Consider the following 22,580-nt stretch of genomic DNA (forward strand, 5'->3'; position numbering starts at 1 on the left):
AGCCCAATGGAACAGAGCTGACTAACTCCACGAAGGCAATCCATCCGCCTCATCCCAAGCCGACAGGGCCACAACTGCCACCAAAAGGCCTGGTACTTTTGCCAGGTCTTCTTGGAGAAAAAAAGCCAGACCCCATCTGACCTTCTTACTGTGAAAGCCATCTGATGTCTCAGGGAAGTTTCAGGGAGCCATTCTCCCAGTTCTCTAGCCTAGTGGTCAGCGTCTTGGTCTACTCCCCTCCCCCCTCCCCCCCCCACACCTGGTGCCCCGCCCCTTCTCCTTCTCTCTTTTCACATCAAGGCACAGTCATGGAGACATGCAGGCCGTAATCTCAGAGCTTCCCAACAGGAGATGCCTCGTAGCCCAGCTCTGCTGGCCAAGCAAGCCCCTTGTCTCCACTTGCCTCTTCTGGAAGGAACCTGGCGGCACTTACAAGGGGTCCACCAACATATGCCTTGGGGAGTTGGGACAAAGTGTGAGGAGCAATGCCAGGTTGGCAGAAGGTAGTCACAGGCTCTGTAGAAACCTGGAGGTGACTTGTGGGTAGACTCTGGGGCCCAGTCAGGAGCCTAGTGGACCACAAGGGCTTAAACAGTGGGCATTGGCTTCAGGTCGCAGTGACCAAGTGGGAGGGTAGCCTTGGCAAGGTATGTGCTCTGGCTGTCAGCCTGGTCGCAGCTGCACCCACCTCCACTCGGGAGCTAGCTGCCCGCACTGGCAGCAGTGTGCCATGACCGGTCCAACACCGCCTGCTGTGGGGACTCCCTTTGGTCTCCTCACATTTGACCAGGGGCATACACAGAGCAGTAGCGGCCAGAGAGAGAGAATGGGGGTGCTTTCCTCCACTCCTCTTCCAGCTACCATATTGGAGGGGTTGCTCCACCAAGCACCAGACAGGAAAGTCAGGACCTAGTCTATAGGAAAGAAGTAAGATTTGCTCCTCAGCGTCCAAGTTGGTGCAGAGACACGCCCTTGCCCCCCTCAAAGCCCCCTGCCTGCCTGCCCGCCTGCCATTGACATACCTCTGCCCTCTAGGCGCAGCCACAGCCAGGCCAAACCCCTGCTGGCCTGGGAGTGCCGAGCGCTTCACGGTGCTCTGGGGCCCTGCACCTCTGGCCTCAAATTCCGGGTGTTTTAAGGATGAATGTGGATTTCTGACTGTTAGCTGGAATCAATGCAACAGATTGGATCTTCTGAATGGCAGTAAACCAAAGGCCTTGATAGCGTGAGCTCCAGGCCGAGAATAAAGACTTCAGAACTCGTTCACTTGACACCTGTCTCTCGACCTCCCTTAAAGGCAGAGCAATCCCACCCATGTTTGCGGTAGGAGGCAAGTCCTTGATCTCTCAAAGGGCAAGCAAAGCCCGCAGGGTCCTCCACAATCCCACCCTGTTTCGGAGTAGACTGCTTTGAAGAAGATGCATGCCTAGTGAATGCCTGACCTTTTACAGGACCCCAGGAATATAAATTCTCATTTACTTCCACAAGCCTGCAAGGAAGTTATATATTTTTTTTCTCAATTTCTTTCTTTCTTTCTTTCTTTCTTTCTTTTTTTTTTTTTTTTTTGAGATAGGGTCTTGCTCTGTCCCAGACTGACCTGGTCTCAAACTCACAGTGATCCTCCTACCTCTGCCTCCCGAGTGATGGAAATAAAGGAACTCCTCCAAGAGGTTCAATAGTTGCCCAAGGTCATGTGGCAGGGAAGAAGGAACAGTTGATACCTGTTTTCAGCCCCACCCCTCCAACCACAAAGCAACAGTGTCTCCCAAACTAAACTTGCCATCTGTTGTACAACCTGATACTACTTTCTTTTTATTTTATTCATTTGAGAGATAGAGAGAACAAGGGAGGGGAGAGAGAATGGGTGCACCTGGACCTCTAGCTAGCCACTGCAAACAAACTCCAGATGCATGCACCCCCTTGTGCATCAGGTTTATGTGGGTACTGGGGAATCAAACCTAGGTCCTTCAGCTTCGCAAGCAAATGCCTTAACTGCTCAGTGATCTCTCCAGCCCTTACTTTTTTTTAATTAATTTATATTTTCAAGCAAAGACACAGAGCACGGTTGCCCCAGGGTCTCTTGCCACTGCAAACAGGCACTAGATGCTGGCCCCGCTTGTGTGTGTGTGTGTGTGTGTGTGTGTGTGTGTGTGTCTGGTTTTATATGAGTGGCTGGGGAATTGAACCTGGGTCAGCAGGCTTTGTGAACAAATGGCGTTAACCACTGAGTCATCTCTCCAGCCCTGGTAGCAGCGCTGCCAAGGGAGGAATCTGTGTCGACCAGCTTTTCGCCACTGGAACAAATACTTGAGAGAATCAAATAATAAAGGCTTCCTTTGGCTATGTTATTTGCAGCCTGTGTGAACTACTACAATAGTGGGCAAGTGCCCCAGCAAAACCTCTTGCTTCATGCCTGGGAGACAAAAGCAATTTGGGCCTTCAATCCATATGCCTTCGGTGACTGGGCCCTGCCAGTCACAGTTCCACTGTCTGCAAATGGCACCTCCTCAGGGACCATACTTCCAATACATACGCCTTTGTGACACATTTGGGATGCAAAGTACAAAGTTCGATTCTTGTTCGTAATTGAAGAGAGACTTAAACTTCCGGGACTTATGTAGGCTCAAACATCTGGTAAGTGGCAGAGTTAGGATTTGAGCCCAGGTCTGCTGAGCCGGGCTCTGTGCACTGTCCTACTGACTAGCCGACCACCATCAGCGAGGGAAGACGGCCTGCAGAGCAGGCAGAGGTGTTGGCCGGGGGCTGCATGTTGGCCATGAAGGCTTTTGTGTTTAGATGTTTTTTAAAAAATTTTTATTTATTTATTTGAGAGTGATAGAGAGAAAGAGGCAGAGAGAGAGAGAGAAAGAGAGAATGGGCGCGCCAGGGCCTCCAGCCACTGCAGACGAATTCCAGATGCGTGCGCCCCCTTGTGCATCTGGCTAACGTGGGTCCTGGAGAATCGAGCCTCGAACCAGGGTCCTTAGGCTTTACAGGCAAGCACTTAACCACTAAGCCATCTCTCCAGCCCAATGTTTAGATGTTTTTAATGCCTCAGGCAGTCCCCATCCACGAGGGGGGAGAAGAGTCCAAGACAGTCTCCCAGTATTTCTGTGAAGGTTAAATGAAGTAAATAAAGTACATGGGGCTGGAGAGTTCGCTCAGGGGTTAAGGTGCTTGCCTGCAATGACTAACAACCCGGGACTGATTCCCCAGGACCCACGTTAGTCAGATGCACAAAGTGACACACGCATCTGCAGTTCATTTGCAGTGGCTGGAGGCCTTAGCATGCTCTTTCTCTCTGTCTTGTCTCTTTTTTAATCGCTCTCTGCTTGCAAATAAAATTTATTTTAATGAGGTCAAGTGGGCTGAAGAGGTAGATGGCTTAGCGGTGAAGGCACTTGCCTGTGAAGCTTGAGGATTCGTGTTCGGCTCTCCAGGTCCCACATAAACCAGCACACAGTGATGCAAGCGCGCAAGGTCGCACATGTGCACAAGGGGGCGCACGTGTCTCGAGTTCAATTGCAGTGGCAGAAAGCCCTGGTGCATCTATTCTCCTTCTTTTTCTCACTCGCTCTCTCGCATAAAAAAAAAGGCCAGTCTGTTAGCTTGCCCCCTCCCCTCTACACACACACACACAATAAAAGCACAGAAAGAAAAAGCGCACTAAGTCCTCGGTGAACGTGCCTCCTCCCGTGGTTACCAACACTGTGTCTTAGGAACCCTCAAAGCTGGTCTGGGAGGTAGCTCAGTGATAAACAGTGCCTGGTTGCAAAGCCTAACAGCCTGGGTTCCATTCCTTAGTACCCATGTAAAGCCAGATGCGCAAAGTGGCGCATGCATCTGGAGTTCATTTGCAGTGGCCGGGAGGCCTTGGCATGCCCTTTCTCAAACAATTTTTTTTTTTTCTAAAAGAAAACCTCAAAGCTGAGGTAGGGACTAAATGAGTTGGGGGTGGGAGGCTCACACGGGTGTGAACTGTTGGTACACACGCCTGAGGAGTCTGAAACACGCCAACCGGCCCTTCCTGCATCAGCCCGAGACCCTGGGCAAGCGTCCTTCACTACAGAATCCCTGTGGAAGAAGCCTGTCAAAGAATGTCAAAATCCTGAGGACTTTTCATCACCCAAGACATAATTAAACCAGGACATAATTAAACCACCCTCGACACAAGTGCAAAGTCAACAGCCCCCTCTGCTGGCCATGGAAACGTCCAGGACTTTGCTCTGGGCTCGGGGTCATGGCCTTGCCAGCCAGACTGACAGTCTTTGTGGGACTTTTTTTGTCTGAGGCGTTCGTGTGATCCAAACCTGGGACATTTAATGCGGCACACCAAGAAAGAGCTTCCCAAACAGGTGACATTCCAAATAACAAACAACTCATTTTAATTAAATACAAACAAGGAGAAAAAAAAAAAGGCACCACTGCCCATTCAAGTATTTTGCATAGATGTACAAATATTTGTAAACAATCAATAGGCGGACAAGAGAGAGAGAAGAAGGTCTGTTTCCTGTGAGCAATCTCCCAAATAAAAAGAAGGTTCACATTTGCCCTGGATCCCAGATACGTACGTACACAGTTGAGTGGCGCCGGGGGTGTAGGGCATGTATCCCCAGAACCTCTCCCAACAGGCTTCCCTAGGGAGAGGGGCACGTTTTTCAGCTGGCAGTCGCGAGCTTGCAAGGGCGTTCTCGCAGGGCTCTCCCGCGTGCGATCGACAATCACTAGCTTTAGAACTGGCCTCTAATTCCAGAGATGCAAGCCTTGCATACCCTTTGTCAAATAACAAAGTCTCCCACAAGGAGCCTTTATGGGAAAGGATTACCGCGAGATGGCATGTGGCGCTGCAGAGAGCACGTGGACCACACCATCCCGGAGCCGGGCAGACAAGGGCTTTTCTTTTACAGGCGCAAGCTGCCAAGGCTACAAGGGCGTGAGGGTGAGCAGGAAGCTGCATTTTGGAGAGATGGGGTCTCCTACAGGTGGGAGGCAGGAGTGGTGATATTGTAGAAATGGGGTCAGGTTTCTAAGACTGGCGAGAGGCTCATTCTGCTTCTATCCTCTTCCAGCGGAGTAAAGTGTTTGCTGATTCAATAGACCAAAACTCAGCTGAGCTTCCCGCCTCACCAGACCCTGGGCTTTGACCTTCCCCCAGCCTCAGCGAATGAGCACACAGCCCCTCCCCTGGCTTAACAAGCTCTCCTCCTGTAGACACATGAGAAGTTACCCCAAAATGTCCCATTACAACAGCCCCTACTCTCTCTTCTTGTGACAGTCCTTTGGAACAAAGTCCCTCCTTCTGTAAATCCAGATGCATCTGTATGGGACACATCAACACAGAGGGAAAGGGGGTTGGTAGCCAACTGTACTCCCCCCGCCCAACCCAGCCCACACAGCCTCCCTGACTTGTGGGAAGAGAACCAGGAATGAAATGGTACAGAGAATGGCTGCCAAACATACGTATCAGGTTCAAAAGCCACCATTTTCCAATTCACAGTATAACTTTACGGGATGGAGGACGTCGTATTAAAATAATGAAAAAGGAAAGAAAGAAAAGAAAAAGGACAAAAGCAACAACAAAAAAGCAGGAAAACAACCAGCTCTTTCTGTCACAGCTGCAGGAGCAGTGGACTTAAGGTTCAAAAGGCTCATGTAGTCACCATGGCTGTGGCAGTGTCACTCAAAGCCACCTGCCTCCTGGCCTGAGGGAGAAAGGCTGTACACATGACAGGAAGATCTTAGGGAGTGGGCCCTGGGCTTCGGGGCAGCTGCTCAGGGAGCGGATTGGGGCATCAAGGGGTATTTTCTGGGACCAGCCCCTAGGCACTGGGCATTTGGTGTATAGCTTAAGAGGACAGTTGTCTCCTGTGGGAATCGGGTAGCAAGACGGTGAGTGGGGAATGGGCTGAGGGCCAAGGAGGGAGGAAGGCGGGGTGGGAATAGCACAAGCACCCTGAGGGAAGAGAAAGGGCATTTTCCTGAGATCTTTCCACTCCCTGGCCTACATCTACCGCTGGTCTACAAATCCAGACACATGACTCCAGCACCTGTTGCGAATGAAGAATGAAGTGGTGGTGGGGGAGGCTTCCGAGAGCAAGAGTTCCTCGGGTGGAATGCGGAATGGGATCCACCTGAGCCCCGTCCCCATCGGCCCAGAGGTCAGGCACGGGCAGAGAACAGGAGAGAAGAGATGAGGGATTAGAAGCCTGGCTGTTGATGGTTGCCTTCCCCAGGGGCCTCCGATGACGCCTATCAAAACAGGTCTCCGCCCTGCTCGTGGCCAGGGGCTGGCTCCCTTGGGCCTCCTTTCTAACAGCTGACGTTCCCCACCTGTCTGGCCCTTCAGTGTACCCGTGGCCACCCTGGAGAACTTCACACAGATGTAGGTCAGGGAGCAAGGAAGACGACCCTCACCCTGCTGAGGCCACAGAACAATGACACGCAAAACCATGACCCCCCACGCCCAGGCCCAAGTCCGCTCGCCTTGACACGCATGAGATCCAGCACGGAAAGTTAGTTCGGCGGCCACTCCATGAGGCACGACACAGCGTGCGCTCACACGGGAGTCAGGATAAAGCACCGTAGGTTTCAGAGGGGAGGAGGAGGGAAGACGTGGAGCACCGGGGAGGAACAACCCGAGATTCTGAGAGTCCTAGCAACCTTTGGCACCACGGCTCAGAGGCGGCTCAGGCTAGCACGTCCCCTGCTGTCTACACTGCCTAGGAATAGTACCTGTCTCAGTCACAATGACCCGCGTGAATAAGGGGATGCTGGGGGCAGGGGGGCATGGCTTGTCACATGCAGACATCTGGCCGGGAGCTGTCACCACAACAGTGACTGGCCTGGCCTTTCCTCAGTCCCTAAACACAAGGGATATAGGTCAGGGTCAGCCCCTGTCCAGCCTGGGTTCCCAGAGGGAAACAAGCTCTCATGCGTACCCGCCGCCACGGGTCTTGGGTGGATGGCTTCTCCAAGCCCAGGGGCCAGGCAGCTTCTCTAAGGCCTCGCTAGCCCACGCTTTTCTAACAGCTCCCTTGGCAGCTCTGGGCTGGGAGGTCGAGGGAGAAGCTGACCTTGGCCCCCGCCGCGCACTTCTCTTCCCTGTCCCAGCTGTATATTGCACAACCACAACACTTAGAAGCCCACTGGGTGGAAGCCCCTTGGAGGAAGCAGGGAGGCACTGAGTCAAGAAGGGAGGTCCTGCAGAGGTGGTGTTCTGGGAGGGCTGCAGGAGCTCCCAGCTGGCCAGGCAGGTGTCTGCTGGACCCGTGGCTGAGGATCCTCCATGGCATCCAGAGTCTTCGAGGCAAGTAAGAAACTTCCAGATGATTCTAGATCCTCGAGCTAGTCATTCCTCCAGCCCTCTGTGATCTGTACTCAGGAAACTGCAGGGAAAGAAGAGAGAAAGACATCGACTCAGTGCTGGACAGTGGGAGCAGGGGGCAGCGGCCCTCTTTTGCTGCTGGGAAGGACAGATGTATGCACGGGACATCAGCCCTGTTGATGAGGGAGACGGGCGCCCCCGCTTCAGGCTCACCCCTCCTGTGGTTTATAAAGCCGCAGCTTCCCAGCACTTCATGGGAACGCAGCGTTATCAGACAGCGCGCTCCTCACCCCGTCCCCCAACACCCAGGCTAACCTGAGAGCTATCGGCCACAGAGAAAAGCCAAGGAAGGAAACGAGAGCTGAGTGGTTTGTGTAGACAAACCGCCTTAACCTGTACAGAGACCTTATGAGGGTCAGTCTAGTTCCCGACGGTTCAGATGCCTTTTTTTTCCCCTTTCAATTTTTTTTTTTTTTTAAAGATAGGGTCTCATTCTGGCCCAGGCTGACCTGGAAGTCACTACATCGTCTCAGGGTGACCTCAAACTCACGGCGATCCTCCTACCTTTGCCCCCCCCACCCCCCGAGTGCCGGGGTTAAACCGAGCGCCACCACACCCGGCTCCCTCTTTCCAGCCAGAAAGGCAGAGTCAACGGAGGAACTTGCTCAGTTGTCAGGCACAAAGGCAGGTGACCACCACAGCTCAGGCCAGACCCCTGTCACCAATGCAGGCAGGTTCCAGGCAAAGCTTAGCTTTTGCTCTTGGCCTCTGCTCTGGGATGAGTTCAGCTTGGGCTATGAGAAGCCAAAACTGGTTGGTCTGCCTGCCCAGCCCCGCACCTCCCTCTTCCCCGGCTTTATCGGGGACTTCCGGGGCTCACCTTTGGAGCAGGGGCTGCCGCGGGCCGGGGCGGCTGAGGGCCTGCAGCGGGGAGCAGCGGCAGAGAGGCGCCGGGCGGCCTGAGGACAGCCCTGCGGCCTGGAACAGGATTCGCTGGAAGCGCCTTCTGGGGCGGCCGAGGCCTCGAGAAATCCTGGGGGATGAGATGAGCATCATGTTAATGTTCCTCCAAAAGAAAATGTACCTGTTGTAGATTGAAATCAGACACATTATGTGCACAGGACATGGTCCAATTCAAAAAGTAATTACGAGCTGGAGGATTAAGGACCTTGCCTGCAAAGCCAAAGGACCTAGGTTCGATTCCCCAAGACCCACACCACGAAAGCCAGATACACAGGGTGGCACATGCGTCTGGAGTTCGTTTGCAGTGGATGGAGGCCCTGGCCCACCCATTCTCTCTCTCTCTCAAATAAGTAAATAAATAAAACCAAAAAAATTAGAGAATTATTAGGAATTGCATTTAAGTATACTTATGTTTATTTGCTCAGAAGAGCTTTTATGAAAAACCAAGTTGGCAGTATCCATTACAATGCTCAATCTCAATGTGAAATTTCTACTTCCTAATATGCTGTTACAGAACCATTTGCTCAGGCGTGCAGAAAAATGTTGTTAAGAAAGTTTCACACAGCACTAAAAGAACCTACTAAATATCCAAAATTTTCATTAACAGCGAAAAAAATCTAAAACTGTGAAGTGATGATGTATGATGCAACACTTTAGAAAGAATGAAGTGGGCTGGAGAGATGGCTTGGCAGTTAAGGCCTTTGCCTGCGAAGCCCAAGGACCCTGGTTCCATTCTCCAGGACCCACATAAGCCAGATGCACAAGGGGGGACATGCATCTGGAATTAATCTGCAGTGGCTAAAGGCCCTGGCGTGCCCATTCTGTCTGTCTGTCTCTCTCTCTCACTCTCTCTCTCTACCTCTTTCTCAAAGAAAGAAAGAAAGTAGATGGGTGTGGCCTAACATGGAGACACTGATAAAAGAGAAACTGAGGCAGAGGTGTAGAGGAGAGCCAGGTGTGGTGGCGCATGCCTGCAATCCCAGCACTGGGAGCCTGAGGTACAAGGATTGCTGTGAGTTCAAGGCCACCCTGGGCTACAGAATGAGTTCCAGGTCAGCCTAGATTAGAGTGAGACTCTGTAAAGAAAATAAAGAGCCGGGTGTGGTGGCACACGCCTTTAATCCCAGCACTCAGGAGGCAGAGGTAGGAGGATTGCCGCTGTGGGTCCAAGATTACATCGTGAATTCCAGGTAAATTCCAGGTAAGCCTGGGCTAAAGTGAGACCCTACCTCAAAAGAAAAAAGGAAAGAAAGAAGCCAACAAGCTACATCCTTTCCAGAAAGTGTACTACTGATCTTTTCACGGGGACTTCAGCCTGGGACCCAGACCTTCTAGGAAAGCCAGATGGGTGCAGCTGTCATTTGCAAACTAGAAAAGGTGGCCCTGGCGGTTGCTGTGTGGATAAGAGCTTTATCCCAGGGTAACCGCTTCTGATCCTGTAACCCAGTACACTGCAGAACTTGTATCATTGAACATTCATCAATGGCTCTGTTTCCATGAGTGCCAGCCATGAGGGATGGGGACAAGCAAGAGCCCTGACACTTCCCAAAAGACCCCTCAGAATGGCAAGGCATCTAGGTACCCCTCAGTAAGACTCTCTAACTAGTGATCTAAGATTGTAGGTACAATGTGGAGGGACAGGTACTACAATGAGAAATGTGTAGGGCACTGAGCTCAGAGTTGGGTAGTAAGAGAAGGCCTTCCTTTGGGAGGAAGGACATCTAAGGTCCCATCTAAAGGTGAACAGGACCTGGCCAGGCCAAGGGCCTAAGCTGTGTATCAGGTAGAGTAGCATCTGAAATGACCTACAATGGCAAGAACTCAGGGAACGTGAAGGAAGTTAATTTGGGGTTGGAAAGTGGTGAGTGGTCACAAAATATACTGAGTAGGAAGGAAGTGTCTTGTGGCTCAGGGACCGTCCAGGGAGGGTATTTCCCACTCTCGTTGTAACCCTCTGCTAGCTCCCTGGATTCACTGGAACCTAAAACAAAGGCAGTCTCGGCAACAAGTACCTCTGCCCAGCCTCAGACAGCACCCGTTGAAGGTGGCTTGTGAAGAGCGATGCCCCAGCCCAAGGCTGCTGAGAATCCACTTACCTGGGACAACAGGCAGCTTGGTGCAGGGGGCACAGGGCGGGTTGGGGGAGGCCTCCTGGATGACTCTTTTCTCTCTACTTGAGCCCCGGTCCCGGGGGAGCTCCTGGCAACCCGGCTCAGAAGAGCTGGCGGCGGCATGGGCGGGGACCCGCCTTGCAGGTAGTCTGGAGGGGGCCGAGGAGGAGGTTGGGAGGGCTTGCGGAGGGTTTCGGGGGTGTTAGCCACCTGTGTGCATGAGACAAGAAATGCGTGACGCCGGGCGTGGTGGCGCACGCCTTTAATCCCAGCACTCGGGAGGCAGAGGTAGGAGGATCGCCGTGAGTTCGAGGCCACCCTGAGACTACATAGTGAATTCCAGGTCAGCCTGGGCTAGAGTGAGACCCTACCTCGAAAAACCAAAATAAATAAATAAAAAATAAAAGAAATGCGTGAGATGTGGACTCCTCCGTGGGCTTAGTAGAAACTCATGGTGCCCTGTGTGACTCATGAGGCGGCCAGAGCCTCGGGACAGGATGATGGCCATGCTGACCTGTTAGCCACTAAGATGCCAGGTAGCAGATAAAGCCTTTAATCATTAGAGAACATCAGAACCAAGTGACATGTGTCCCAAGGCAATGAAAAGTTTTTATAAGTTTTTGTAAGTTGGGCGTGGTGGCATGCACCTTTAATCCCAGGCCAGACTGAGACTGCACAGTGAATTCCAAGTCAGCCTGGACTAAAGCAAGACTCTACCTAGGAAAACCAAAAGAAGGTTTTTATTACTAATCCCATGGGCCCACATAGGCTCTTAAGGGAAAAGAAGTCAGTTTCAAAAATACAAAGTGCTGGGCTGAAGGGATGACTTAGCGGTTAAGGTGCTTGCCTGCAAAGCCAAAGGACCCAGGCTTGATAACCCAGGACCCACATTAGCCAGATGCACAAGGGAGCACAGGCATCGGAGTTCGTTTGCAGTGGCTGGAGGCCCTGGCATGTCCATTCTCTCTCTCTCTCTCAAATAAATAAATAAATAAAAATAGAAATATTTTAAAAATACCAAGTGCTATCATGGTATATTGTTAATATTTATGGAAATTGGCAATAAAATTTTTTAAGAAAAAAAATTCTTTTTTACCTTCCGCTTGCCCTGGGGTGTCTGCAACTTGAACGTTGGGTTAGCGTGGCCAGTTCCACTGCTCGGGGACACCCTGAAGGGACAACTGGAAAGAAGGAAGAAGGCAAGGTGACCAGGGGAATGATTAGCAAGAGGCAGGAAATGAGCCCCTCTGACCCCAGGCACCACCGGCCAACTGACAAGCCTCAGCCAATCTGCTCTGAAGGAAGCGGGTTCCCCCCTCAGACCACAGATCCCACTGAGTGGCGCCGTGTGGCCAGTGAGAAACCCACTTCAGCAGCTCCTCTTCACCTTCCGCAGAAGGTCCCCCACGATGAGACACACGGATCACGCCAGCTACCAGCCAGTCCCACCCTCTCCCAGGCATGGATCCAGCAAGACACCTTCAATATCCAAAGGAATAAACCATGTGGAAAAGTACTTCATTGTCTTCTTGGGTTAACATCTAGCCATCCCTGCGATCGACTTGGATGGCGGTGGTCATCCCTTCTCTGTTGTTGCAGCGTCCTACTCTTAAAACTAGAGGGCCGGGGCTGAAGAGATGGCTCCGTGGTTATGGCACTTGCCCATGAAGTCTAAGGACCCAGGTTCGATTCCCCAGTACACACATAAGCCAGATGCACAAGTTGGTACATGCATCTGGAGTGTGTTTGCAGTGGCTAGGGGCCACAGTGGGCCCCAATTTTTTTCTCTCTCTCAAGTAACTAAGTAAAATATTTAAAAATCATTTTAACAGTTTAAAGTGGCTGGGCATGGTGGCGCACGCCTTTAACCCCAGCACCCGGGAAGCAGAAGTAGGAGGACTGCCGTGAGTTGGAGGCCACCCTGAGAAGTCACCATAGTGAAAGTCCAGGTCAGCCTGAGCCAGCGTGAGACCTACCTCAAAAAAACAAAACAACAAAAAAAAGTTTAAAGTGGAGGGCACATCAATTAGATATAGGATGGCACAACATTTTATGGTATCTCTCAGTTGAAATTGGCTAGGGAAAAGGTGGGCTTGCTAATGAGGACTGGGACATGAAGCCCCGGCTCGGCAGAGTCTACCAACAGTAAGATCATCTAGTAATGTCTGCAGTGGAAATGGAGCAGCATCTAGTAATGTCTGCCATGGAGAAAGATCAGCATCTAGTAATGTCTGCCATGGAGACAGATCGGCATCTAGTATCGTCTGCCATGGAGACAGAGCATGACAAAAGTGGCAAACAAGATGTGCCCCTTGCATTTACCCTCCCAGAATGAGCTCCTCTGTGGTGGGATTGAATGTAGGTGTCCCCACAGCCTCAGGTGTCTGTGATTAAGCTTTCTATTCAGTCCCCAGCTGGGGGAGCATCTGAGGGCTGGAGCCTTGCTGGGGGAGATGTGTTTCTGGGGGCAGGCCTGAGGGTGGCGCTCTGCTGTGGATGAAGGATGAAACTGCCCCTTGAGACTTTCATCCTGAAATAAACCCTCTCCACGCACAAGTGGCTTCTGGAAGGGTGTGTTGTCCCAGCAAGACGCTGACTGCTGCACCCTCCACCACCAGCTCTTCCCAAGGCACTGCTGTCCTCCGGGACACGGCATGCTCTTGTACCTGAGCTGTTGCCTCAGCTTGAAAGGGAGGGTGGAGGGCTTGAGCTGGCCCAGCTTGTGGCTCTGTCTGCAGCAGCGGACCAGCAGCATGAGGACCGCCAGCATGAAGAAGGCCGAAAACACCCCGGCGACCACAGGACCCACACCTGCAGCAACAGACCCAAGGGAAAGGTGAGAGGCCGCCAGGGCTCCGCTAGCAATGCGTTCTTCTGCAGATCCTTGATTCCCACTCAGTTCGTATCACTTCTTTTACCTCACAAGTTACGACAAAAGCCACACACACACTAATGGTACTAGCTTACAGAGCCGGGCAGACCTTCTGTGTAAAACGCAGCAGCCGTTACTGCTCAGCTAAAGAGATTCTCTTTGGAGACAAGCAGTCCAAACTGATATCATGTGCCAGTCGTTCTCGGCATGAAATCAGCACCCAAAGCAGCGATCAGACCAATAAAGCCGAGAACTCTCACCCTCAATCCCACAGTCTCACATTTGGTTTCCACAAAGCTGCTCCAACTTTCTTACAAATCATAATTTTAAATATCCAGAGCATAGTTACACCATTGAAATACCACCTTTATCTGTTTTACACATTAGGGTTTTCTTATTGGTTTGTTTTCTGTGTGTTGGCCTGGGTTTTTGAGTGATACTGTCCCATTTTTTTTATTTGAGAGTGACAGAAAGAGAGAGAGAGAGAGAGAGAGAGAGAGAGGGAGAGAGAATGGGCACGCCAGGGCTTCCAGCCACTGCAAATGAATTCCAGATGCGTGCGCCCCCTTGTGCATCTGGCTAATATGGGTCCTGGGGAATCGAGCCTTGAACCAGGGTCCTTAGGCTTCACAGGCAAGCGCTTAACTGCTAAACCATCTCTCCAGCCCATGTCCCATTTTTTTTTTTTTTTTTTTTTTTAGCCCAGATTGGCCTCAGTCTTCTGAGCACTGACACTGACAAGCGTGAGCTACCACACACAACTTTTTTTTTTTTTTTGGCTACTATTAAATGACATAAACCAAAAAATGCTAAAACTGGGCTGGAGAGTTTGGCTTAATGGTTAAGGCACATGCCTGCGAAGCCTAAGGAACCTGGTTCAATTCTCCAGGTCCCACGTAAGCCAGATGCACATGGCGGCGCGTGCATCTGGAGTTCGTTTGCAGTGGCTAGAGACCCTGACACACCCATTCTCACTCCCTCTCTCTGTCGCTAATAAAAAAAAAAATTTTAATCTTTTTAAAATTGCTAAACTGTTCTATGTCTGCATTGCCATTTTTGTTCATGATTATTTTTAAGTCCTCAAGAAAGGAGCCATTACCACTCCACGCCTGCCCAAATGAATGTGACTATTTAAGGCCCAGAATCTCCCTGAATGCCCCACTCTCCTCAGTAAAAGCCAGAGGGTGATGGGCTGCTGGCCCAGTACTCCCCCCTCCCCACTGCCCAGTTCTCCCTGTCTTGGTTCCGTCATCCGCAGAATCAGGAGTCACATGCCACCGGTCCCCAAGCTCTCCGCCCCCAGCACAGGAGCGGGACACTCACCTGCAGCAGGCATAGGTCCACTGTCGATGCTGCCCCCCTGGCCCGGGGTATTGCAGAAGGGCGGAGCCCAGCCGTGGTTGCAGTGGCAGTTCTGCTTGTTGTTGCAGACCTAGAGTGAGAGGACAGCAGGGGTCACCACCCAGCAGCTCTGCCCACCTCAGGGCTTGCCACCATGACAAGCAGGACAGCTCCGCCCTCCCGCAGTGCCTGCTACCACGACACCCGCACCCCTGCAGGGGCCCAGTCTCCTTCCTGTACACACACCCCGTGGCCATGACACTTCTTCCCGCAGCCTTCGGTCTCGAAGAAGGAGGTGTTCCTGCACTGCCCCTCGAAGCAGATCTGCGCGGGGGGGAGAGGAGCAGCTATCAGCACCGACGCGGTGGGGAGTGAGAAGATGGGAGCGTGACACTTAGGATGGATGAGAACCCTTCGAGTTACTTGTAGAACTGAGAAATGGGGAAAGCGGGGAACAGCAAAGTACGGTGGCAATTAACTGTATTTTATTATTACTTTTGTGACTAGGGAGGAATCAAATATTGTTAAAACGTTACGTTTAACAATTGCCATATTTTAGTGCTGTGTTGATATGTTACTCAACTACTAATATGCACTAATTTGAGCATTATACTTTAAAACAATTGCTGGGACAGCTGAGCTGCAGATATGGTTCAGCAGTTAATGGCACTCACATGCAAAGCCTGATGGCCTGTATTTGACGCCCCAATACCCACATAAGCCAGATATACAAAATGGCACATGTGTTTGGAGTTCGTTTGCAATGGCTAGAGGCCCTTGCATGCCCATTCCCCCTCTCTTTCATTCTCTCTCTGCTTGCATATAATTTCCCCCAGGTTTTCTTTCTAGTCTACTTAAAAAAAAATTATTTGAGAGAGGCTTGAAGAAATGATTTCGCAGTTAAGACACTTGCTTGCAAAGCCAAAGGACCCAGGTTTGATTCCTCAGTATCCATGTAAGCCAGACACACAAGGTGACACAAGCGTCTAGAGTTTGTTTGCAGCAGCTGGAGACCCTGGTGTGCCCATTCTCTCTCTCGAATAAATAAGATAAAATATTTATTTGAGAGAGACAGAGAGAGAGAGAGAAAGAATGGGTATGCTAGGGCCTGTAGCCACTGCAAACAAATTCCAGACACATGAGCCATCATGTGCATCTGGCTTATGTGCGTACTGGGGCATCAAACTTAGGTCTGTTGGCTTTGCTGGCAAACTCCTTAACTGCTGCCCTTAGTCTACTTAAAAAAGTATTTTATTAGCAGGGCTTGGTGGTGCAACGCCTTTAATCCCAGCACTTGGGAGGCAGAGGTAGTAGGATTGCCATGAGTTCAAGGCCACCCTGAGACTACAGAGTGAATTCCTGGTCAGCCTGAGCTAGAGTGAGACCCTACGTAAAAAAACTAAAAAGAAAGATATATATATATTTGCAAGCACAGAGAGACAAACAGAAAGAACAGGTGTGCCAGAGCCTCTAGCCACTGCAAATAAACTCCAGATGGATGTATCACTTTATGCTTGGGAACTGAACTCAGGTCATTAGGCTCTGCATGCAAGCGTCTTAGCCACTGAGCCATAACCCCAGTCCCTAGACTAATTTTATTTCATATACTGACAAATGGTAAGGATGAAATTGCTAATAGAACTTCCATGTGCTTTAGAGAGATGACCCTTGGGCAAGAGCCCAATGCTATCACGATGGAAACTTTATACAGAAACCTGCAGAGGTTCAAAAGGCTGGGATTTGACCCAACATCTCCCACCTGAGCTCACACTTAAACTTTCCTCTCTGCAGCCAAGTTTTTGAGTGAGGCCAGGGGATGGACTTACATGGTTGTAGCCACACTTGGTCCCCGTCATCACCAGGCCGGGGTCCAGTATGTCACTTTCCTCCTCAGGCCCACGATAGACATGTGTGCCCCTGCACCGGATCTGCCTCCCGTTCATGACGATGGTGGTGTCGATAGGGACTGCGTTGGACTCCAGGGGCCGGGCCTCCGTGCTCTGGCACTGGATCTTCCCGCATTTGGCATCCCTGGGCGGAGAGAGAGAGAGAAGGGATCAAAGGCTGGGGCAGTGAGTGTGCACTAGGGAGCCTCCAGAAGAGACCAGAAGTGCACTGAGAACCAGGGAGGGAAACAGGCTCTGTGTCCCTGAACATATCCAGGCCAGAGAACATTCCCCTGGCCAACCTTTTAAGCGTCATGGTCTAGTCCCTGCTTCCTACTGGGGCTCGTTTCTCAAGCCTTCTCCTTACAGGTCACTGCATCTTTCTTCCAGCTAGCAGCTTTCCTCTAGCCAGGCTCTGCCTAGAACACGTCTATACACCAGCACCACGCCCCATTTGCTCGTGCAGAAGACTGTCTCCAGCACTAACAGAGCTACTTTGGAAAACCAGCTCAGGTCACGAACTTGGGGTTGGACAGCTCTCAAATTCTCACCATCACACTGATAATCAAAGCCCTACACATTCAGGCTGGAGAGATGGCTTGAGGTTAAAGGTGCTTGCTTGCAAAGCTGGCTCGTCCGGGTTTGCTTTCTCAGTACCCATGTAAAGCCAGATGCACCTGGAGTTTGCCTGCTGTGTCTAGAGGCCCTGATGTACCAATTGTTCTCTCTCTGTCTCATGAAAAAAAAAAAAAAAATTGAAAAGCTCTACACATTCATTACTCCATCTTGTAAACCTTATCCACTAAAGTCTGCTGTTTCGACCAAGAAACACATTAGATGGGTGGGAAAATAAGTGAGTGGGTAGATAAAATGAATAAATGCATGAATAAATGATATGTTCCTCAGATGAGGGTATAATTAGCACTCTACAAAAATAGTCTAAGAGGAAAGAAGGGACTTGGTGAAAGGAAGGAAGGGGAGAGAGGAAAGGAAGAGCCGTGGGAGGGGATTATGAAAATGGTATAATGTGTACATGTATGCAGGCTGTCAATAAAAGGTATATAAAAGCCAGATGTGATGGCGCACGCCTTTGATCCCAGCACTCAGGAGGCACAGGTAGGAGGATCGCCATGAGTTCGAGGCCACCCTGAGACTACATAGTGAATCCAAGGTCAGCGAGATGCCACCTCCAAAAACAACAACAACAACAAAAAAAAATGGTACAAGAGGTTCAGCTTTCTGTCGGACGATGAGGAGGGTCCCCAATGGGGGCCTGTTGTGGCTTTCTGGTAAGCACTGCTACCCACACCTTCCCTCTGACCTCCTCAGGACTGAACAGAACCTTGTCAAATACACACAGACTTCAAAAGCTTCACACAAATACGAGGACAGAGCAGCAATCGCTTGCCAGTTCTCCTCCCAGAGTCCAGTTGTGCGCCTCACCTCATGTTGCACTTCCGGTGTTCACCATTCATGTCCTTCCCGCAGTTTCCAAAGGTGTCTCCTGCCACATTCACCTTCTCAAAGCAGAGATCAGGGGCGGGCCGGGCTCCTGGGTGTGCAAGAAACAATACTCAGCAGGGTACCAGCCCGCCACATGCTTCCAAGGGCAGAGCTGGCCTCTGGCAAAATCATGACGCCTCTATCAAAGAGCAGTTCGGAGAAGGTATTTCAGAATCTTGTCTTTTCTGTTGCTGTTTTGTGGCATGTGTATTCATGCTTGTGCGGGTGGGCGCACACCCATGGGCGTGCATGCGGAGGCCCGAGGTCAACCTTGGATGTCTCCTTCCATTGCTTTCTCCCTTACTTACTCAAGCAGGGTCTCTCACTAACCCTAGAGCCATGTCATTCCTGGCTTCTTAAACTGCGTGTGGATCACAAAACTGAATATAGGTGTGACAGAAAAAGAAAAAGAAAACCTGGCAATAGGGCTGGAGAGATGGCTTAGCAGTTAAGGCACTTGCCTGCAAAACTAAAGGACCCAGGTTCGATTCTCTAGCACCCACATAAACCAGATGCACAAAGTGGTGCACGTGTCTGGAGTTCATTTGCAGTGGCTGGAGGCCCTAGCGGCTCATTCTTTATCTGCCTCTCTCTTTCTCTCTCAAATAAATAAATACTTAAAAAAAAAAAAAAAAAAACTCTGGCAATAGGTAAAAGTGTCCGAGTGGTCAATGCCAAAAAAATTAATTCCAAATCAAGTGTAGAATAAATCCAAGATGTTTCTGGCAAGAGCTCACCCATGTTGTGTAGAGAACGTCACTACAGCCTTGGTTCTAAGCACACACGTGCACTTTGCACCGCGCATGTCATGCTGTGGCAGACTAATGAATGCCATCCCGCAACCTCAGCTCCGATCTGAGACTACTGTCTATTACGGGCTGCATCGCTGCTTCTGTAGGTCCAGTTTCTGCTCTTATGGAAACAGTGGTTTAAGTACAGAAAACAAAGTCTGAGTGTTTTCCCACCATGATGCCTCAGCCTGCACGTATCACATTGCATTTGAATGTTTGATTTTTGTTTGTTTGTTTGTTTTGAGGTAGGGTCTCACCTAGCCCAGGCTGACCTGGAATTCACTATGTATTCTCAGGTTGGCTTTGAACCCATGGCGATCCTCCTACCTCTGCCTCCTGAGGGCTGATATAAAAAGGCGTGCACCACCATGCTCAGCTTGTATGTTTGATTTTTAAAATTGCTTTTGAGTTGCAGGCTTGAGTTTCATTAAAAAAAAAAAAAAAAAAAAAAAAGGTTCGATGCTGAATTTTGTGCTCCTCCGAAGGGTCCTTACCAGGTCCCCACAGCTGTTGGCACTGCTCCTGGTAGGTGAGGCACATGCCGTTGTAGCAGTAGGCCTGGCCCCCTTCACAGGGGGTGCCGTCCATCTGGTAGAAGTTGGTGGGGCAGTGGGGGGACTTGCCCGTGCAGAACTCGGGAAGGTCACACTGCCGCGCCTGCTCACGACACAGGGTTCCAGGAGCCAGCAGCTAGATAAACATTTTTATATATTTTCATAAATTTACCATAAATAATACATAACACTTACGTTATTACTTATGGAAATTATAGACATTTATACTTAATATTCATGGCAACAACTTATAGCTTACTAAATATCGCTTTGTCAATAATGGCCTCCTTTGTGGAGGCGCTCACAGAACTAACTACCCAGTAACAACAGGACTTCACTTAGTTTTCATTATAACCCTATCAAATTATCCCTGCTTTTTAGAAAAATAAACTCAGAATTAAAGAGGTGATGCCAGGCATGGTGGCACATGCCTTTTAGTCCCAGCACTAGTGAGGCAGAGGTAGAAGAATTGTCATGAGTTCAAGGCCAGCCAGAGACTACATAGTGAGTTTCAGGTCATTCTGGGCTAGCTACACTGAGACCCGACTTTGGAAAAAAAATAAAAAGAGGTGAAGCACAATATATCTGAATCTAACTGCATGTCAATAGAGAGACCAACTCACTGATAAATGCCCATGTATGAACATATGTATACACACGCACCATCCCTAGCACAAGGTGGCACATGTCTGGAGTTCATTTGCAGTGGCTAGAGGTCCCAGTGTGCCCATTCTTTCTCGCTCTCTCTGCCGCTTTCTCTCTTTCTCAAATGAATAAGTAAATAAAAACTGTCATAAAGCTCAAATAAAATCAACCTAGAGGTGGCTCAGGTTCAATAATCCCAACTACTAGGAGGAATTCCAGATCTGCTTGGACTACAGAGGGAGTTCAAGTTCACCCTAAATAACTCAGTGAGATCTTGTCTCAAAAGGAAAACTGGGGCTGGAGAGGTGGCTTCGTGGTCGAGGCACTTAACCTGTGAAGCCTAAGGACCCACGTTCCACTCTCCAATTCCTACATAAGCCAGGGACATAAAGGTGAGGCAAGTGCAAAGCAGCACATGCCCACTAGGTGGCAAAAGCATCTGGAATTAAGATTTCAGTGGCTGAGGCCCACCAATTCTCTCTTTCTCTGTCTCTCTCTCTCTCTCTCTCTTTAAAAATATAAAATAAAGCCGGGTGTGGTGGCACACGCCTTTAATCCCAGCACTCGGGAGACAGAGGTAGGAGGATTGCCGTGAGTTCGAGGCCACCCTGAGAGACTCCATAGCGAATTCCAGGTCAGCCTGGGCTAGAGTGAGACCCTACCTCGAAAAAAACAAAATAAATAAATAAAAATATAAAATAAGCTTGGCGTGGTGGCACACACCTTTAATCCCAGCACTCAGAAGGCAGAGGTAGGAGGATCACCGTGAGTTCGAGGCCACCCTGAGACTACATAGCAAATTCCAGGTCAGCCTGGACCAGAGTGAGACCCTACCTTGAAAAACCAAAGGAAAATAAAATAAAATAAACCAAAACAATAAATAAAATAGTAAGAGGGCCTAGGGCATAGCTCAGTGCACAGCACATGACTAGCACGTACAAGGCCCTGGGTTCAGTCTTCAGGACGAAAAAGAAAGGGAAGAGAGAAAAGAGGAGTAGGAGGAGAAGGGAGGGAAGAACCCAGTTGTCAAGCCTCCTCTACCTTCAGTTCAAGTGCCACCTCCCAGAAGGCCCTAACCTTTGGGATGACTCGAACATGGCTTGAATTCACTGAAGTCCAGGCTAGGAAATAATAGACAGATCAAGTGACCTTCTCAGTTCCAACTATCTCAATACCTCAGACTCCAATCTTCTCTCTCTCTCTCTCTGTCTCTCTCTCTCCCTACCTCTCCTTCCCAGGTCCATGTGCAAATATGCAGAGCTCATGTTTTATTATTGCCCTCTTCACCCCCAGGCCTGCATCCAGAACTTTTTAAATTTTTATTTATTTATGTATTTTCAAGGACAGAGAGGGGGAGAGAGAAAGAGAATGGGCGTACCAGGCCTCTAGTTGCTGCACACAGACTCCAGATGCAGGCGCCACTTTGTGCATCTAGCTTTACCTGGGTACTGGGGAGCTGAACCTGGGTCCTTAGGCTTCGTAGTCAAGCGCCTTAATGGCTAAGCCGTCTCTCCAGGCCATGTACAGAACGTTTGATGCCACCGCTCCCCTAGATGCAGGATAAAGCCCAGCCACTACCCCTAGTGAAGCAGCTATCTGCCATCCTGAAGTCCAAAGCAGAGGAAAGGACCACTCACCTTACACTGGTGACAGCAGGCACCATGGGCACACTCGGCTCCTTCCTTCAGAGTGCAGTTGGAGGCATTGCAGCAAGGGTTGTTGCATTCCTGGGAAGGCAGCGGGTGGCATTAATCTCTGAAGCAACAGGGCAAGAGACTAAGCATCTGAGGGGGCAGGCTATCTTACCTGCCCATCTCCAACATGCCCTGCAGTTCTGTTTTCTACAAACCCTCCTCAAAAACCAGGCCCTGAGGACTGGGGAGATGGCATAGCGGTTAAGGCACTTGCCTGCGAAGCCTAAAGACCCGTGGTCAACTCTCCAGATCCCACATAAGCCAGACGCACAAGAGTGAGGTGAGCGCAAAGTCGCACATGCCCACTAGGTGGCGTAGCATCTGGACTTTGATCCCAGGGGCTGAGGCCCTGGCACACCAATTCTCTCACTCTCTCCCCCTCCCTCTCTCTCACTTGCTCTCTCTAAAATAAATAAATAGCAACCACTGGCAACTGGTCATTAAGGTAAGGAGTACTTATTCCAGAAGACACACAGGCACACAACTGAGATGTGACTGGGTACTTTCCCACACTTTGTGGTTTGTGCTTAGTTTAGACAACAAGAGTGCCCATAGTACTTCTAATACAACGCGCTCCCTCACTGACGGGCCCTAGCGCAGCCAATGGTAGTGTGGTAGTGTGTTTCACAAGCCCTTGTTTCATTCTGAAATTTACATGTTCATACTTTTAAAATACTGACAAGGTTGCAAAACCTAACAGTTTTCCCACCACACATATGGATGCTCTGTCACCATCCCCCCCCCCATCATTTACTGGTACTTATGCATTCCTCCCCAACTGTCAAGCATGAGTTAACACACACATATTCTCATCCTTCAAAAAATAGACATGAAATGATCCAGTTCTGCTTTTAGACAGAAAAAAAAAAAATGCTTCTGTTAAAAATGACGGAGCC

At 50.1% G+C, this 22,580-nt stretch overlaps 1 protein-coding gene across 2 annotated transcripts in view; it reads right to left on the reverse strand.

Moving 5' to 3' along the window:
• Positions 1 to 4,356: 4,356 nt before the first annotated feature.
• Positions 4,357 to 22,580, reverse strand: part of Adam19 (ADAM metallopeptidase domain 19) — a 96,557-nt gene continuing 78,333 nt past the window's right edge. Inside the window, exons 13-23 of one of the 2 annotated variants that reach the window (XM_045151765.1) lie at positions 21,628 to 21,717; positions 19,286 to 19,481; positions 17,941 to 18,049; positions 16,438 to 16,642; positions 14,858 to 14,935; positions 14,602 to 14,702; positions 13,065 to 13,217; positions 11,495 to 11,579; positions 10,384 to 10,608; positions 8,205 to 8,357; positions 4,357 to 7,385 (exon numbers count right to left, since the gene is read on the reverse strand). In XM_045151765.1, coding sequence (XP_045007700.1) covers positions 7,332 to 7,385; positions 8,205 to 8,357; positions 10,384 to 10,608; positions 11,495 to 11,579; positions 13,065 to 13,217; positions 14,602 to 14,702; positions 14,858 to 14,935; positions 16,438 to 16,642; positions 17,941 to 18,049; positions 19,286 to 19,481; positions 21,628 to 21,717 — 1,449 coding nt within the window. In that variant the 3' untranslated portion in view covers positions 4,357 to 7,331. Of the gene's footprint in view, positions 7,386 to 8,204; positions 8,358 to 10,383; positions 10,609 to 11,494; positions 11,580 to 13,064; positions 13,218 to 14,593; positions 14,703 to 14,857; positions 14,936 to 16,437; positions 16,643 to 17,940; positions 18,050 to 19,285; positions 19,482 to 21,627; positions 21,718 to 22,580 lie in introns of both variants that reach the window. The other variant, XM_004657475.2, reaches the window with a different exon arrangement.

The sequence above is a fragment of the Jaculus jaculus genome, chromosome 6 (assembly GCF_020740685.1).
Source record: "Jaculus jaculus isolate mJacJac1 chromosome 6, mJacJac1.mat.Y.cur, whole genome shotgun sequence".
NCBI classification, from domain to species: Eukaryota; Metazoa; Chordata; class Mammalia; order Rodentia; family Dipodidae; genus Jaculus; species Jaculus jaculus.